This window comes from Heloderma suspectum, chromosome 3 (assembly GCF_057233095.1).
Source record: "Heloderma suspectum isolate Gila_16-S chromosome 3, 16-S_ref, whole genome shotgun sequence".
NCBI lineage: Eukaryota > Metazoa > Chordata > Lepidosauria > Squamata > Helodermatidae > Heloderma > Heloderma suspectum.
The window spans coordinates 265976686-265993774 of NC_139460.1; the positions used below are offsets into that span (position 1 = coordinate 265976686).

The 17089-nt window shown below is 43.0% G+C and overlaps 1 protein-coding gene across 3 annotated transcripts; it reads left to right on the forward strand.

Moving 5' to 3' along the window:
* Positions 1 to 2021: 2021 nt before the first annotated feature.
* ERFE (erythroferrone) lies at positions 2022 to 15433 on the forward strand. Of its 3 annotated transcripts, none has more exons than XM_084846834.1 (9): positions 2022 to 2321; positions 2663 to 2868; positions 4792 to 4911; positions 6797 to 6917; positions 9771 to 9988; positions 11241 to 11349; positions 12020 to 12110; positions 12456 to 12567; positions 13020 to 15433. In XM_084846834.1, exons 2-9 carry the CDS (start codon positions 2692 to 2694, stop codon positions 13116 to 13118), a joined length of 1047 nt encoding a protein of 348 aa, XP_084702960.1. In that variant the 5' UTR covers positions 2022 to 2321; positions 2663 to 2691; the 3' UTR covers positions 13119 to 15433. The 3 variants fall into 3 exon arrangements, with proteins under 3 accessions (XP_084702960.1, XP_084702961.1, XP_084702962.1); XM_084846835.1 differs by having other exon boundaries at positions 12489 to 12567; XM_084846836.1 differs by having other exon boundaries at positions 2022 to 2868; positions 12489 to 12567.
* Positions 15434 to 17089: the final 1656 nt, after the last annotated feature.

The following is a 17089-nucleotide window of genomic DNA, read 5'->3' on the forward strand; positions in this document are numbered from 1 at the left end:
CGTACCCCATAGATGTCTACACACATATCTTTTGCAGACATCCATGCACAATGTATGGATGTTGGCAGAACCAGGGAAGTAATGTGGCCCTGCAGCTTCTTCAACACATGGAGCTCCCTTTCTGTCAGTAGCACATGAAGGGGGCTGTAAAGATACAGGAAAATACAGAGTTGAATATTGTGGGATGGAGTACAGGGAGCTGATGGGGGAGGGGAAATCATCTGACATTATTCAGGAGAAGCCCTGAACCCTCTAGAGAGGCTCTTTGGGGGCTGCACATAGCTGCGGGGGGGGGGGGAGAAACCTTCTGTTTACTTCCTTAAAGGCACAATCGTATGCATGTTTAGACAGAAAAAAGTGCTACAATTCCCAGCATTCCACAGCCAGCCATGGACAGGACATGTTGGCTCAGTAATGCTGGGCATTGTGGCACTTTTTTCTGTCTAAACATGCGTAGGATTGTGTCCTAAATTAATTTATCTTAGTTTAGGATCCAAGCCATTTGTAATCTGGGTGTTGCAAAATGTGATGTTCCTGCCAAAAAGGTTCAACTTCAAGGGAAGATATGTGAACTGTTGTAAGTTTCTGGTGTATGCTGCTACTTTTCCTGGTATTCTTTTTTTCCCCTCTCCTTTTTTTGCATTTTGCTGCTGGTGACAGTAGTTTTGCTGCTTTTATTGCTCTTTTTGCTGCAGTTTTGCTTTAATTGTTTCTTGGCTTTATTTGCTGTATGGATTTTAAAATGTCATATGCTGCCTTGGGAATGAACATTAAGATGTGGGGAAATAAATAAATAAATAAATACTAAAGTATGCACAAACACCTATTTCGTTCATCACACAAAAATGGAAATTGCAGAAAAGGTCTTAGTTATCATTAGGATACACAAAAATGGAAGCCATGTAGAATGGATACCAGTGTAGTCCCATCTCCCAGAGTCCTTCAGCCACTAAACCCCAATAATTAATCCACATCTCTCCCAGTACCCACCTGAGTACACTCCCTATGTGGAAGAAATGCAGCATTAGTGGTTCCATTCATACTTTTCTTTTTCCTCCAGCCTGCACCTTTCCATTTAAACTTAAGAGAGTGACCTGCTCTGTGCAAACCTGTCTCTTTGTATCCTCTCATTTGTAAGGTGGGTTCCTGGCTGTGACAACTGAAGTAAAAAGCTATATCTGTAACCTAGACATACATTTGTCATATTCCTGTCTATATTTTATATTTCATATTTATCCAAGATCACTGCAGACGGTGACTGTAGCCATGAAATTAAAAGACACTTGCTCCCTGGGAGGAAAGCTATGGCAAACCTAAACAGCGTAGTAAGAAGCAGAGACATCACCTTGCCGACAAAGGTCCGTATAATCAAAGCTATGGTTTTCCCAGTAGTAACGTATGGCTGTGAGAGCTGGACTATAAGGAAGGCTGAGCGCCGAAGAATTGATGCTTTCCAACTGTGGTGCTGGAGAAGACTCTTACGAGTCCCCTGGACTGCAAGGAGGTCAAATCAGTCCATCCTAAAGGAAATCAACCCTGATTGCTCATTGGAAGGACAGATACTGAAGCTGAAGCTCAAATACTTTGGCCACCTAATGCAAAGAGAAAACTCCCTGGAAAAGACCCTGATGCTGGGAAAGATTGAAGGCAAAAGGAGAAGGGGACGGCAGAGGATGAGATGGCTAGATAGCATCACCGATGCAATGAATATGAACTTGAGCACGCTCCGGGAGAGAGCAGAGGACAGGAAGGCCTGGCATGCTCTGGTCCATGGGGTCACGAAGAGTCGGACACGACTGAACAACAAATGTTTTTATTGTAATGCGATGTAAATGTGCCATACGATAAATAATAATAATGTAAGGTGGGCTCTGCAGGCCTGAGCTTGTTGCAGTTTGCAGCTGATGCCAACAGGTGGCTCTCTAATTAAACTCTCTAAAGCGACCATGCGAATGGGAGGCAACTCCTGTGAGGCGGGGAATTCAAGCTTATTAAAGGGAGGGAAGCCAGGAAAGAGATTCAGTCAGGAGCAGGGGGACAGTGGTGCATTCAGCCAGGAGACTTCTGAGAGGCCACAAGTCCACAGTCTAAAAAACAGGGAATGCTGTAAAGAGGATGGGCCAGGTGTCCTCCAGGCAACCAAGCTGTGAATGGAAGAGCCGTAGGATTTCTGGAGTCTCGATACAGAGTTTTAGCTAAGCTCTAACAGAGGATCCAGGAACAAGAGTGGAAATTGCTCCTTCTGGATGCAGCTTTTTGCTCCAAGGATAAGCTCCCTGAGATCCTTGCTTTAAAATTTCCCACGTGACAGGGGGCCGCTGGTGAGGCCATCTCATAATAACCTCTCCCACCCTTGCCCCTGATCCAGTGAAAACACCAGGGCATTGACCTGGTGTGCTGTGTGTGCTCAGCTGAGGTTTCCCCTCCCATTTTTGTTCTTTTTAAACCTGTGGTGTGTTTTTTTAAAGAAGCTGGATATCTTTGAATGGGTCTGCTGTGAAAAAAACTGAGGATATATTGGATAATTTCTTCCTGCAGTTAATATTCCTTTGTGGAATCCCCCTAGGAATATCTGCCCATTTGAACGACCACAGCTGTAAAGTTTCTTTCTGCTCTTGCGAAGTTCCTGGCAATGCCTAATGCCATGAATTTGTTTCTATAGAAACTAACTGTGCGACAGTGTGCCAGAGGATGTCTGGGCCCCTCCTTTCCAGCTGTCCACTTCGATTATTGGCCGTGGGACTGCTGGCAGTGACTTTTTGTACTGGTTCTGTGGAAAGTGAGAAACGTGGAAGTAGAAGGTCCCAGGAGAAGAAATCCCAATCAAATGAAACCGGCAGCCTGCCCTTGTTAGCTTCCAATGACCTGGTAAGTATATAGGCTACTCTCAGATCACTAATTCAGGGCTTCTTCTGGAGTGCCCATCCCTTAGTCATAATTGAAACTTCCCCTTTGAATTTAGCTCTACAACAACATGGCACAGAGCTAAAATGGAGGTAGACAGTAGAGGAAACAAAGTTGTGCTCAATGAGAGGTGTGAATTTAGCTTTGGGATGTTGTGTGGAGGAACATTTGCACTTGGAAGTGTAAGTGTGTTTCAGTTTACCTTTTCAAGTGTCACAGAGTGCTTCCAGCCAAAGCTTTTATTGTGTAGTCACGCTGCCTCATTTATGGAATTTTATGGGGAGTCCAGACAATGTTCTCTGTTCCTCATAACCCTCCCCTGTTTCCCACCACTTCTTCCATCTTTTTTCTTACCAGAAAAAAATCCATTAAGGAAGAAAAAAAGGGAAAGCTGCTTGCCTTTTGATTGTTAGCACTAGGAGTTGGAAGCATCCATAGTCTGCTCCTATGAGATCCTATGTTCATTTACTTGGGAATAAGTCCCAATAAACTCAGTAGGACTTAAGTCTGATTAAGCATGCATAGGGTTGCACTGGACATTGTAGCAGTAGTCTATTTTACTTCTGTACTATGTAGACTGCCATTTCAATGTGGATTAAATGACTGCTGTTCTGAGACCTAGGGTACTTCCAGACAGAGGGCTCCTAGCACTACCAATGAGATGGTATTGTGCAGCTATTTTGTCTTTTTTTCTTAATGGATTATCTGCGGTAAATGAAAAGGCAGAAGAAGCAGTGGGAAAACATGGAAGGGCTACAAGTGGAAGGCAATGATGCCTGGACCCACCCATAAAATTCTCTGAAAGAGGTAGGATAAGAGGCACCATAAAAGCCTTGTCTGGAAACACCCATAGTAGCTATATTTTGTCTAGTGCTTACCTTTTGTTAAGTAAGGAAATATGAAGAATACTGCAATTTGGAAAGGACACCCAGAACTGTAGATCAGGTTATCTGAACATATGTGCTTGAGCAGGAAGGAGATAGAGAGCCTTTTGCCAGTACTACCTCTTCCTATAACATGGAGGTACTCCAGCTTGATCTGTCTTTGTTTGTAGCAATTGTGGTTCTGGAAGAGAGGGTAAAGAGTGGAACCACACTTAATCCTATTATTGATTGGTTATCAGCATCTTTATACCATCCATTAAGAATACATTCTCTGGACAGTATACAGAAAACATTTTAAACTATAAAATATATAAGAACAAACGTAACCTTTAAAAATAAGCCAAAGCAGCATCAAAATAAATCCAGCAACAGTTGTGCCCAAGGTCTAAAAAGCCCCCAAACATGTTCTTAACACTGAAAAGCCTGAAAAAATATTAAAGTCGTTACCTGATGCTGATATGACCTCAATGTAGGCTCCAGGTGAGCCTCTCTGACTGAGGGCCACCACTGAAAAGGTGCTAGGGACAAGGAAACCACTTTCCAAACCAGTGTCACAAATAATTAAACTATGCTAATGGAAACTCTTCAACGGAAGTGCTTTCTCAGGTATGGGAGAAACACCAGGACATCAGCACTGGTTTATATGGAAATCATATAGTCAAGCATGACAGCTGTATCTACCTCTTTGGGCGAGAGAAAGAAGCAAAACCCAGCTCACTGTGTCTTTGTTATGAGATGTGATTGCAAAGCTCTTCTGAATGATCGTATGCTGCAAGCTATGCCGATGATGTAGACTGAAGGAAACACTGTGGTTGATACCAGGATACAGCAAACCTCATGAAGATGTTGAGCCAAAATAATCCACCAAGTGGACTACCACAGTGCTTTTTGGAACACTGTTGTATCTTTTTTTGTATATGTTCCCAGGTTGTCTTCTGCACTCCAGCTCTGTTGCTGCTTTATTTTTATGTTTATCTTTGCCTTTTTTTCTCATTACATAAAGGAAACTCCTACAGGAAAGATTAGCAGCAATGATTCCCTGCTTGCCTGGATGCTCCTTAAGGAGCAATCAAACAATGGGGTGAACAAAAACAAGAGCAAAATCAAACCCCAGAAGTTAAAGGTGAGAAATAGTCATGGTTCTCTTGTCTCAACACAGCCTTTCTTCAGAGTCAGTCTAGATTAGAGATTCTTATATTTTGACATAGCAAGCCTCCCTAACTCTTGACAAAAACCGTTGGAGCCTCCCTAAATGTAAGCAAGATTATTTAAAGTGCCTAGTTTGCCTACCAGTGGTTTGAGGCCACATGTGCTTTAAAAAGCACAGAGGAATTACAGCAGGGAAATGAAAACCTTGCAAAAAAAGGAAGAAATGCCCTGTGGTACTAGTGCCCTCTAGTACAAGAGAGGGATGAAGCTTGCTGTATGTTATAAATTGAAGGAACGATAGTTGACACGGTATATGTCCTTGCCAAATTAAGATATACAATGGGGAAAGGGCACTATCAGAATTATTTATTTCTAAAGCACCCAGTAGCGTCTAGTATTTTAGGAAAACCCGCTTCATACCAGGGCTGTAGCCACAGGGAGGCCTGTAGGGTCTGGTCCAGTGGAGGCTGGTGGCTTTGATGTCAGTGGAGTGGTGAATCCACTCCGTTTCACACCTTGGATATCTCCTTTGGAGTTCTGACTCAAACCCAGAGCGGATTCATTACCCCACTGACATTGGAGCCACCAGCCTCCACTGATCTGGTCCCCTTGGGAATAATCCAGGCTGCCTCTCTGAATTTTCATTTATTTATTTTTTAAAAAGCAAATTTCTCTAGCCCTCTTATTTGTGGAGATAAACGGAAAAACATGCAAGTCGTGTTCTACCTAAATGCACACTAAGAAGTAATATAATTTAAATTAACTTTGAACACAATAGACTACCTGTATTTATTAAGGGGAGTTTTCTGCTATGATTCCATGCTCCAAAAGACCCCCTCAGCACAAAATTTATAGTTATTGAGTTTGAAAACCATTGACCTGGATTATGTTTCTTTTTCCTCTTTTAAAATGTTTTGTTACTTTGGAACCTGATTTCTCCTCCTCTTTTCATAATGCTAGCTACATTACACTCAAATACATATGTGCTTTGGGAACCCAGGGAGGGAGTCACTGGAGTGTCTGTGATCTAGAATAGAGAAATGGCAGGCAAAGGGTTAAGCATCCACTCCCTGTCATTCACCAGTTCTCTGCTCTAAATTCTTCCCCTCCTGAAGCAGCTTTTGAAAAAATGCTGTTGGGGCTCAGTTACATATGTTTGCATGAAACATGTAGCTTAGTTAGCCCCTTACCATGGCTTTTAACATTATTAGTTTCACACAAAGATTATCTACAAAAGGACTAACACCTGTGTCTCAGAGTCCTTTGGACACATTATGCTCTCTCACTTCTGAGATTCTCGGCATACTAGTTAACTCATGAGTGGTTGAGGTGGTGAGCGGAGTCATTGTGACATTACAGGTCACATTGTGTAACTTATGAACTTATGTCCTTTTGCAGTATAAAAATGACACACTGGAAATGGCCCTTTTCCCTTTTTGTCAGGGCCAGCTGTACCATTAAAAAGAGTGAGGTGGCCATCTCAGGCAGGAGATGCTGAATGGCACAGAATGGATAGAACTGTATTTGCCACGTGACCTGCCTTGGAGCCTCCTAAGCTACCCTGTTGGCCTCAGGTCCAGTGGAGAATGCTGTCCTGTCACAACTATTGAGCCAGTCCACTCAGCTTTTTGGAATTGGCAGGGTGGGGGTGTTATCTTGTATTTTGCTTCAGGCAGCAAAATGTTTTGGGCTGGCCCTGCTTCCTATACTAGAGTGATTGCAGTAGCTCTTCAAGCTGATTAATTAAATGTGTGGCAACTTTGGAGCTATAGACATGGACAGTTGACCACAACTAGGCAGATAATAGGCTTGGTAGCAGGGGCATATATCTAAAATATTGTCCTGTGTTTGGGTTCTAGTTTGGCATTCCAGGTCCACCAGGGCGTGCTGGTCCACCAGGGCGTGCTGGTCCACCAGGACCTCCTGGAGCCATAATCACCCAGGAGAAGCTGCTGAGGGAATTCCGATTGCTACTTAAAGGTAAGGAATGGAAACCACTGCACACCAAACAGACATACTGTGTTACCACTAAGCCTATATGCATAGAAGAATGAATCATGCCCAAAATAATAGGTGACTTTATTGATATTATGGTCAACATAATATGCCTTCTGGGTTCTGAGACTCTAGTTTTAGAATTCTTCAGTTCTATTGTCAGGATTAAGATGCTCTTAAAGCATATGAAATCATATATATTTTTGTCCAAGTCACATGATTTTAGATTTCTCTAAACTCCAAAAAAGCCCTCCAACTCTCAGCATTCCCCAGCCAGCGTGCTAGCTGGGGAATGCTGGGTGTTGTAGGATGATTTTCTGTCTAAATATGCATAGGATTGCACCCTAAACTTGCCACTAAATTGTGAACGTTGACAAAGTGGAGAATATTCATCCAAGACTGTGATATCTGAGTTAGAAGGCTCTGCTGTAAAAAGGATATGAGCCATACAATGCTCTCCAATACATCCACATCACTTTTCTGGTGGAAAAATATAGATCCAACTACATAAACTATCTTTGGTTTTTTAACTAATTAGTTAACTATTGGCCAATGAAACCAAGACTCCCTTGGGCATGCCAATCTGTACATATAGGGTTTGATCTAGACTAAGTTGGTTGCACTTGGTTCCCATTGAAATCGATGTGACTTGAATTATGTTATGAATAACCTTTCACACTGATTTCAATAGGACCTAAGTGCAACCAACTTTAACTGGATCTAACCCATAATAAATATATTGTCATCCACAAATGAATGTGCCATGAAGGAATCATTGCTTGTAGATGTCTTGGGGCCATTCCCAACATCTCATACAGACTCCAAACCAGTTTTTTAATGGCCTCCATTATAGCTCACTACATATTCTTCTAAGTTGGGTCTTTGGCATTCTTCTCATTCTCTTGGGCTGAAGAAGCTGTTCTAGTTGCCTGATCTAGGTAGCAACAAGATGTCTTCTCTGTTGGTGGCCAGTCCTCTGCCTATTTGTTCTGCGGTGGCTTTTCATTATAACTTCAGAAGGCTGTGCCATTAGCACTTAGGAACAACGAAGCCAAACCAGACATTGCAATGGTGCTTTTCTAACTCTGAGTTGTGTTCCTGACATGTTTCTGGGCAGGTCACACAATGAGGTGGGCCTTTATCTGGCCCTGTGGCATTTGTCCTGGTTCAGAGGTTCTCTCAAAAGACATTACCGGTATGTAGGCAACCCTGGGCTACTTGATTAGCCACATATATTTAAAGCCCTCCCAAAACCAGAGACCATCATAGAGCAAGCTTAATAGTTTGATGATGCAAATATGAATTTATTTATTTATTAAATTTCTTAATCGCTCATCTGGGCGGTCACCCGGCCACTCTGGGCAATGTACAATAATACAACAGTTTAAACAATAAAATTCCACATTAAAACATCATATTTCTAAAAATACCCTAAGCCACCCCAAATACCTGCCTGAACAACCACATTTTTAATGCGTGGCAGAAGCTCATTAAACAGGGGGCATGGCGGAGTTCCCTAGGGAAGGAGTTCCACAGAGTGGGGGCCACCACAGAGAAGGCCCTCTCCCTTGTCCTCATCAGCCTAGCTGTCCTGGCTGATAGGACAGAGAGGAGGCCATCCGAGGCTGATCTTGTTGAGCAGCCTGTCTGGTGTTGCTGGAGGCACTCCTCGAGATAGGATGGGCCGGAACCGTATAGGGTTTTAAAGGTCAAAACCAGGAAAAATTTGCCTGATCTGCCACAACCCCTTTAAGAGACGGGCTCACTTTCTCCCTCCCTTTATGTCATGCTTGTATTCTTCTCGAATACATACTACCTGTATATATGCCTGTATTAACATTAAGAATGAAAAGTAAAACAGAAATGTTCACTAGTGATGGGCTATTCTCTTGCATTTTCTGTTAAGGGGGGAAGTGGGGCTCGAAAGGTGCCATTAGTTTACAGGTGGGTTGCAAAAGATTGAGTAAGTTTTATTCTCACTTGAAAACATTTGAACAGCACTGTATTAAAGGGATGCAGACCACCCACCAATCCCCAAGTCTTTGGTAATGGCACTTTCCATCTTTTTTAGCAACCCTCCCCAACCTGGTGTCCTCCCAGATGTGTTGGGACTGCCAACATCATTCCCAGCCAGGATGTGAGTTGCAGTCCAACACATCTGGGAGGGCACCAGGTTGAGGAAGGCTGTTTTATAGACATAGCATCATCACACTTAAGATTCACCATCACCACCACCAAGCAGCAGCCAATGAAGTGAAGCAGATTGGAGGAACTCTAGAGAGCAGCCTTATAAACTCACATACTATGCCTGCAAAAACCTTTATGAGCCTGCTGGAGGCTGGCAAAGGAGAGATGGAGAGCTATATTTCTATACTGGATACAGTTTCTCTCCTCTAGCAGCTCACTTGGTTTCTGTGCTGGGTGCAAAGCAGGGTCAAGCACTCCATCTCTCCTCCACCAGCCCACATACTTGCCTGCATGGAGTTCTATGCCTGTGGCTACCAGGCGAGTACAAGGCTGCTTTGAGGATGATGTCATGTGGCATCTTTTACTAGAGAGTAGGTGTGGGTGAAAAGTAGCCACCTCTTCTCCCCAGTGTCATTTGGGCCTGAGCCAGAGATATCAGGAGCCCAATATGCTTCCCACTCTGTTTTTCTTACTGTTTCAGAAACAGGTGAACACATTCCATTGCGCCTTGTACTAGGTTACAGTCTATCATGTTGAGTTTATTCACTTCTCTCATTATGTTTGAAGATGAGTGAGTGAGGTTTTGATATTCTGCAGACAGCATGATTGGGCCTATCACACTCATGTAGCTTTGTGTTTCTGGTCACTCAGGAATAATCAGGGAGCGGGAATGGATTAATCTGAAAGCCTGTGAAAACTGCCAGGAAGAAGAAGATAGAGCTCGAGAAGATAACTTCCTTGTCCAGATTAGTGGGCCATTGCTAGAAAGCAGGGAGCAAGGTCGAGTGGAGGCAGCATTCCATTGCCGGACCCAGAAAAACATTTCAGTTGAACGACGATCAATGCAAGAGGTTCAATTCTATTACATAGTGAGTAGAAGAGGGAAAAGGAATTATCTCTACTTGGTTTGGTGCAATTTTTCTTGCAGTAGCCAGTGTCTACAAATGTCAGGAAAAGGGAAGATGGCTTCTGCCTGAGTACCCCTGAAGCAGGAGTGGGGAACCTTGGGCCCGTGGGTCAAATCAGACCCTCCTAGGGTTCCAATCAGGCCCTCCAGGGCTCCTGAGATGGCCCTCACCCCTTTCCCTGGCCCCACCCCTTTTCCCCAACTGCTGATTGGTGGTTTCCTGGCTTTGGCAGGTTTTTCCCTGTTCTAAAGTGTTGAAATGCATTTCCTAAGGTTTCGTTACTGGCAGCAAGCGCTTTAAGCTAAAATATGCTATTTTTAGTATTTTGACCCCACGCCTTTTGCCTTTGACCCCCGCCCACCATTGGAATGTGGCCCCCAAGAGCTTCTCTGAAATTGAATTTGGCCCTTGGGCTGGAAGAGGTCCCCTACCTCTGCCCTAAAGCAAGACAACCAACTTCATAAAACCAGAGTCAGGGTCCTCGAATAATCATAGGTAATTTGCCTTCTGCTTTCTAGCCTATTAAAGCATATTCTCCAACTGGAGATTCTTTTAAATTAAAAACAGTAAACAACCAAACCCTAGATTTCTAGAATTTAAGAAGCCTCTGAAAAAAATATAAAAAATGCCTAATACAAACGCTGAGTGCTGACATCACTGATGGAGAGACTTCTGACCTTTAAGCTCTAGGTTTACTCCTGTTGGACAAAGCTAGCCCTTTGCCCCCACTGTAAAACTTTGACGCGTTGCTATTCACTGCGGTGGATCTAGACTTAGTCAAGCTTAGAGTAGTCCCATTGAAATCAACCATGACTAACTTAATTCCTATTGGTTTCAGTGTGTCTACTCTAAGCATGACTAAATCTGGATCCAACTTGCTATCTCCAGTGATGGATTGCACTAAATGTATGTTAATGAGCGATTCACATTTGGTTGCTCTTCTCTTTGATAAGCATTTTAGGGCACAATCCTATGCATGTTTAGACAGAAAGAAGTCCTGCAGTTCCCAGCATGCCCCAGCCAGCCATGCTGGCTGGGGCATGCTGGGAGTTGTAGGACTCTTTTTCTGTCTAAAAATGCATAGGATTGTGCCCTTAGTGTCTGAACTGTATTACTTGAGGGGCCTACTTTAGACCTCCTCCCCCATGCATAATAATGAAAGCTGGAATGATTTTCTCACATGTTGTTATTATTTCTGTCTGTTTGGTATTAGCCTAAAAAAGAGGAGATGTTCCACCGTGGCCTAGGGCTAAACCTTAACAATGGTCAATACAAAGCGCCACTCAGCGGATACTACATCTTCACTGCCACATTGCACATTGGTAAGTACCCAGCTCAAAGAGCAAGCAAAATTGGGTTTGTCAACATAGGAATGCTAGGCAACCAAGGGCTGGTGGGTCATTTCCTCCACTTCACCAAACAAACATTCTCTTTTTAAAAAATATATATGGGGAAGTAAATTCTGTACACTCTGGACATATGGATCTAGAAGAAATGCAGTCTGAAGTTATCAATTCTTCTCCGGTAAAAATTTTGGGTAATATGGAACCCAAAATGCAAGGAGAAATTTAGCAGGATTATGAAAGGATCAATGGAAAATTCATAAAATGTATGCCACTTGGCTAGGTGGTACTTTCTTTGGGTTGGAATGTGCCTATCAGTTTATTCAGTGGACCTCTAATATCTGTTCAGAGTTTTTGGCAGCAACGAAATAGTCACAGGAAGGCCAACAGGCTAGCTTGTGTGTTGTATAGTGCAGTAGAACTCAGCTTTGAAACTTGGATGGGGCTTTTAGGCACTGGAGCAATATGTAGGTTAAAGTCTGGCTGGGGAATGCTGGGAGGTGTAGGATTTTTTTTCTGTCTAAGCATGCATAGGATTGCACCCTAAAGCAATGAGGTCAGATAACGTCTAGCTAGAGGAGCCAAAGATTTCTTTCTAGCAGTAGGCACTTATCTGTGTTTCAGCCTGATTAGCTCTTGCCTGTTACAGTTCTTAGGGATCATCCAAAGAAGAACCAGCCTCGTGCCAGAGATCGTCTGCGCTTGCTGATCTGTGTCCAGTCACTCTGCCGCCGAAACACGTGAGTACGTTTGGCAGTAGTCTAGTCAGGGAAAGCAGATAGCTACAACTCTCTTACTCAATTCTGGTGCATATCAGCCTGGATGTCCTTTTCAAATGGGGCAGCTAGTGATTAGCTATGATTGGGACATCACATGATTATATATATTAATCTTAAGTGATGTCTCCGAAGAGAGCTAATCAATAACCGTCTCATGTGAAAGGGACATACCCAGACAACATGCAGCTTATCAGACTTGTAAAGGAAAGACAGCAAGTGACCACTGGTACAGCTATTGGGAGCAAAGTGACATGGGCTACTTTAAGGGATTAAAGAGGAGATATCTCTTTTTCTTGTATCCATTAGTTTTGATGAAGATACTGGTATTCTCATTTTCAGTTCTCTGGAAACAGTGAGCAGTTTGGACAAAAACAGCGAACGTTTCACTATTTCAGTCAATGGAATTCTCTTCCTACAGGTGAGTATCTGCAACAACAACAAAAGAGCACATATGTGAACACTATCAATGGCCAACAACCATAATGGAAAGCCAAGAATTGAGGTAGTCTTGAGGGTAGTGGAGAGAACTTAAGGAGAGCTGCCTATTTGGACAGATGCAGGGACAATTTTATGCCATATGGACAGCAGAGGCCAACTTAATGGCATGAATCTTGCAAACATCTATCTATGCTTTTCTCTCTCCTGAACCTAAACGACAGATACTAACTTCTTTTAGCCACCAAACAACTGTAGATCTTTAGGGGAAGCAAATGATCAATCAATTTACTAAGGGTAAAGCATGCAACATTTTTAAAGGTCATGTAGGGACTAGATGAATCCAATTAATCCTAAAGTTGGTGTTCAGTGCAGTACCCAAATTTATTTTATCTTGTTTAGCTTGCTGACTCACCTTTTGCTTCTCTGTTCTAGGCTGGTCAGTATGCTTCGGTATTTGTAGATAATGCAACAGGATCCTCCCTCACTGTGCGAAGAGGGTCAGACTTCAGAGCTGTCCTCTTGGGCAACTGACTGGTCCACAGGTGCCTATCATTATGCTGAAACTCTGCCTTTCATCAGCCGTAAGCTAAGCTTGGCCCTTCAACGAAATCCATGGAATTGGAAACACTAATAAGGAGCACAGTTCCTGTTTATGCAAGCAAACCCATGTTGCTGCTCACTGGCTAGGCATATGAAGGTGAGGGATCACATTCAGGAAAACTGGCACAGCACATGGTACAATTGAGCAAACGCATACTGAACAGAATGATAGGATACAGAATTATAAAATACAGAGTTGATGCAGCTAACCTAGAAATCCCTCCATTACTAAGTATTTGCAGTTTGATGCTTCAGTTTCACAGTCTATTTTCAGTGGTGGGTCTCAAACCTGTCTTAGTTCTAGAAGTATAGTTGCAGAATAGGCTTTGTAAAGGACTATTTTACATTCAAGCTTCTCTCCGTTATTCTTTGCAACATAAAGAATAGGGGAAGACAGTTTTTCCAAAAGCCAGTTCATGTATTTAAAGACATTTTGCTATCTTACTGATTCATGGTATTCCACTAAGGATGACAGACAGACGGGCGCACGCACGCACGGATTTTCCTTTGCGTGGGATTTTCTACCTGTCTGGTACTTTCTAATCCAGAAGTGGAATGCCCTTACTGATTTGTGCTGCATCATATCAGCCATCTTTAGCTTCCGAACAACACGGAATAGGTTACTGTTCATGATTTGCCACCTACCAAGTCTGGGTCAGGTTTTATAGAGGGTTGTTTACAAAGTCCACTGCTAGCCCACTCATCTCTTTTACCTTAAAAGTCCGTCAGACAACACTGTCCTAGTCACAGAAAGCCCCATAAACACAGGCAGAATATACTTTGTCACTCATTTTGAACCTGATTAAGAGTTTTATCAGAGCTTGCTTATAAAGTTATGTGCTTAGACATCCACTGGTGCCATGACAGAGGAAGAGAAGGGTACTTCCCTTTCTTAGTAATTGTCTTTATTTTCTCTGTGGCTGCCAGAACTGCAGCACGATATCCAAGAAATCTAACACAGCACAGCACCACCCTCTACTGCTACAGCCAGCCTGGCACGTAGGCAGGCATTTGACCTGTTCTTGTGTTTGTTTGTTTTTTAAGTTTCCAAAGAGATGGGGGGACGGACGCACACACGCACCCTTATCTCTTTTAGCCTGAGAAGATACTTGTGTAACAGGTCTCCCCAGCTGCTCTATTTTACATAATCACTCCCTACAAGCCATCATTAAAAAAACTTTCAGTAAAGTACCCTGTGAAATGTTGATACAAGAGGAACTTCCAGTAGAGTGCCAGCACCAAATCAGCTTGAACAAGATTTGTTTTCAGAGCCTCAGTGTGCAAGGCTCTAAAAATGCTATTTCTTATAAGGAGTCAATTAAGAAAAATCATGTTGCACTGCCTTCCAGGCATTGAGTAGCTACAGAATGCAGAGGGGACTTGCACATTTAAATACTCCCCGCTGTGAAAAACAACCTGCATGTAAAAAGCTATCAAGCCACGAAGACTGGTTAACATCCAACTTTCTACATGCAAGGATTTTGTTTAATGCTGGGGAATATTCAAGCTTCTCTCCATTATTCTTTGCAACATAAAGAACAGGGGAAGACAGTTTTTCCAAAAGCCAATTTGTATATTTAAGGACAGAAGCACCAATAGAAAAGGCCTAAAGTAGAGGTGGGGATCCTGCGGCAGTCCAGTTGTTGTTGGACTCCCAATTCAAATCATCCCCAACCAGCATAGACAATGGTCAGGTATGGTGGGAGTTTTAGCCCAACAACATCTGGAGGGCCACAGGTTCCCTTCCCTTGGTTTAAAGGGGTGGCAGAACGTAGATCTCCAGATGTTTGGGACGTCAACTCCCAGCATTCCTGACCATTGGCCATGCTGGCAGGGGCTTCTGGCAGTTGGAAGTCCAAAACATCTGGAGAGCTACTTTCTGCCCAGCCCTGGTCTAAAGGGTTCTAGGCAGCCAAACATATCAAGCTATTGGATACAGCTATGTGTTTCAGAAATGGCAAATTCTGAGTAAGCTGTGCACCCACCCTTCTCGCTCTGGAAGTGCCCTTGAGCCTGATAAGGCCAAGGTGGTGCCCTGCCCTGCAGCATGATCAGTATTAGCCTTCATACTGCAGCTCTTTTGTAATCCTTATGCACAAATGTGTAATATCTACATGCTATGAAGTATTTTATGAGCGGCTCTATTTATTGTACTATATTAAGGAATATATATTTATGCACTTGCTGTTAAATGTGTTTTATTTACTTGGAATATGCAAAATAGAGAGGCTATAACACAAGAAAAAGTGTCTTTGCTTAGTGGATTTGCAATACAGAACAAAATGCAGGGGAAAGGTCACAACACAGCACACCTTTGGTGGAAATGAGTCATGGGACATCCACTTGGTTTCAGAGTTACTGTGGTTCTTCCCACATTCTCAGATTTCTATGTACCCTTCATTTGATTGGCTTCTGTAGCTCAGAAGTCTGCTTTCTGTAATTCCGATGGAGAAAGGGTTGTTTTGAGAACACATTTTCTAATAAAAAATATGATTTCCCCAGTTCATTGACTTCCAGGCCTAGAGCAACCACTGTGAATTGTTTAAGACAACACCAGGTCTGCTATCACAGATGATATTAAACAACTGAACTCAGAATCCAAGGCCTGATTATCACTTGCATATTTGTCATTTGACTAAAAGCATCAAGTGCCGACACGCATGTGTGAGCCATTATTGGTCCAGTAACATACATCTGAAGGCAAAAGGAGAAGGGAACGGCAGAGGATGAGATGGCTAGATAGCATCACGGATGCAATGAATATGAACTTGAGCACGCTCCGGGAGAGAGCGCAGGACAGGAAGGCCTGGCGTGCTATGGTCCATGGGGTCACGAAGAGTCGGACACGACTGAACAACTGAACAACAACAACAACATACATCACCTCATCCACAATGGCTTTCCACACAGTTCATATTCAGGCGCCAACGAAGCCATGCAGAGATCTCAAGTCACACACATGTATGTGTAAACCAGCCCTAAGAACTTCCCAAAATTTGTTTTTCATAATCTTTGGGAGACTGAATCCTTGCAAGTTGTTAACGATACTCTTTTCATGCCATATGGGGATTGTATGATTAGATTCAGTAGTGCAGAAGTGTGTCTTAACGTGCTCTCTGCCCACCCCAAACCACATTAAAGTGTAAAAAAACCACATTACCATCTGGTCTCAGAACGTGTATATTGTAGGAATAGCCTGATGTTGTTCCCATTTATGAAGTAGTGAGTGCAATGATACTTATTAGGCATAGAATCATAGGGTTGGAAGGGGCCTACAAGACCATCGAGTCCAACCCCCTGCTCATTGCAAGAAGCCTGATTCCCAGGTGGTCTCCCATCCAAGTACTAACCAGGGTTGACCCTGTTAGCTTACGAGATCAGACAAGATCAGGCACACCCAGCCCTTAATCAAGTCATAACCTTGATTTTTATACTGCCAAATCACAGATAAGGTACATACTGGGCTTTCATTATGTTTAGCAAGGTAGCTTTTGATGGTCACCTTTTGACAGGCATACAGGGGAGAAAAAATACACTATTTCAATTTAAGAGGCGCAGAGAATGATCCAGCAGGGTTCCCGTTCTCTCTGTGTGTGCGTATAAGTGTGCACCTCAAAACTTTCCTGACTAATCCCTTTTTAGTAGCTTCCATGTAAAAACCACAGCTGCTTTTTAAAAACTCCACACTGATTCTTAAAACTATCTGCAGGGGCAATTGCTGAAAAGAAAAACTCATAGCCAGTTATCGCAAACAGCATTGTGTTTTGAACTCAGAAGCAATCTTATAAGGCACAAGTCTTCGTACATCAGCTCTTTCCTCTTTAGACAAATTAGTATCACTTTTGTATTCTCCCGACAAACCTTTTTGTGCCATTATGGGCATGACTGGCCAGAAGGTATCA

Excerpts from the sequence above, each read along its gene's own strand:
- ERFE (XM_084846834.1), top strand. The coding sequence starts at position 2,692 with ATGTCTGGGCCCCTCCTTTCCAGCTGTCCACTTCGATTATTGGCCGTG. Across the intron at positions 6,918-9,770 it reads ATTCCGATTGCTACTTAAAG|GAATAATCAGGGAGCGGGAA; the intron begins GTAAGGAATGGA and ends CTGGTCACTCAG. Across the intron at positions 12,568-13,019 it reads ATGGAATTCTCTTCCTACAG|GCTGGTCAGTATGCTTCGGT; the intron begins GTGAGTATCTGC and ends TCTCTGTTCTAG.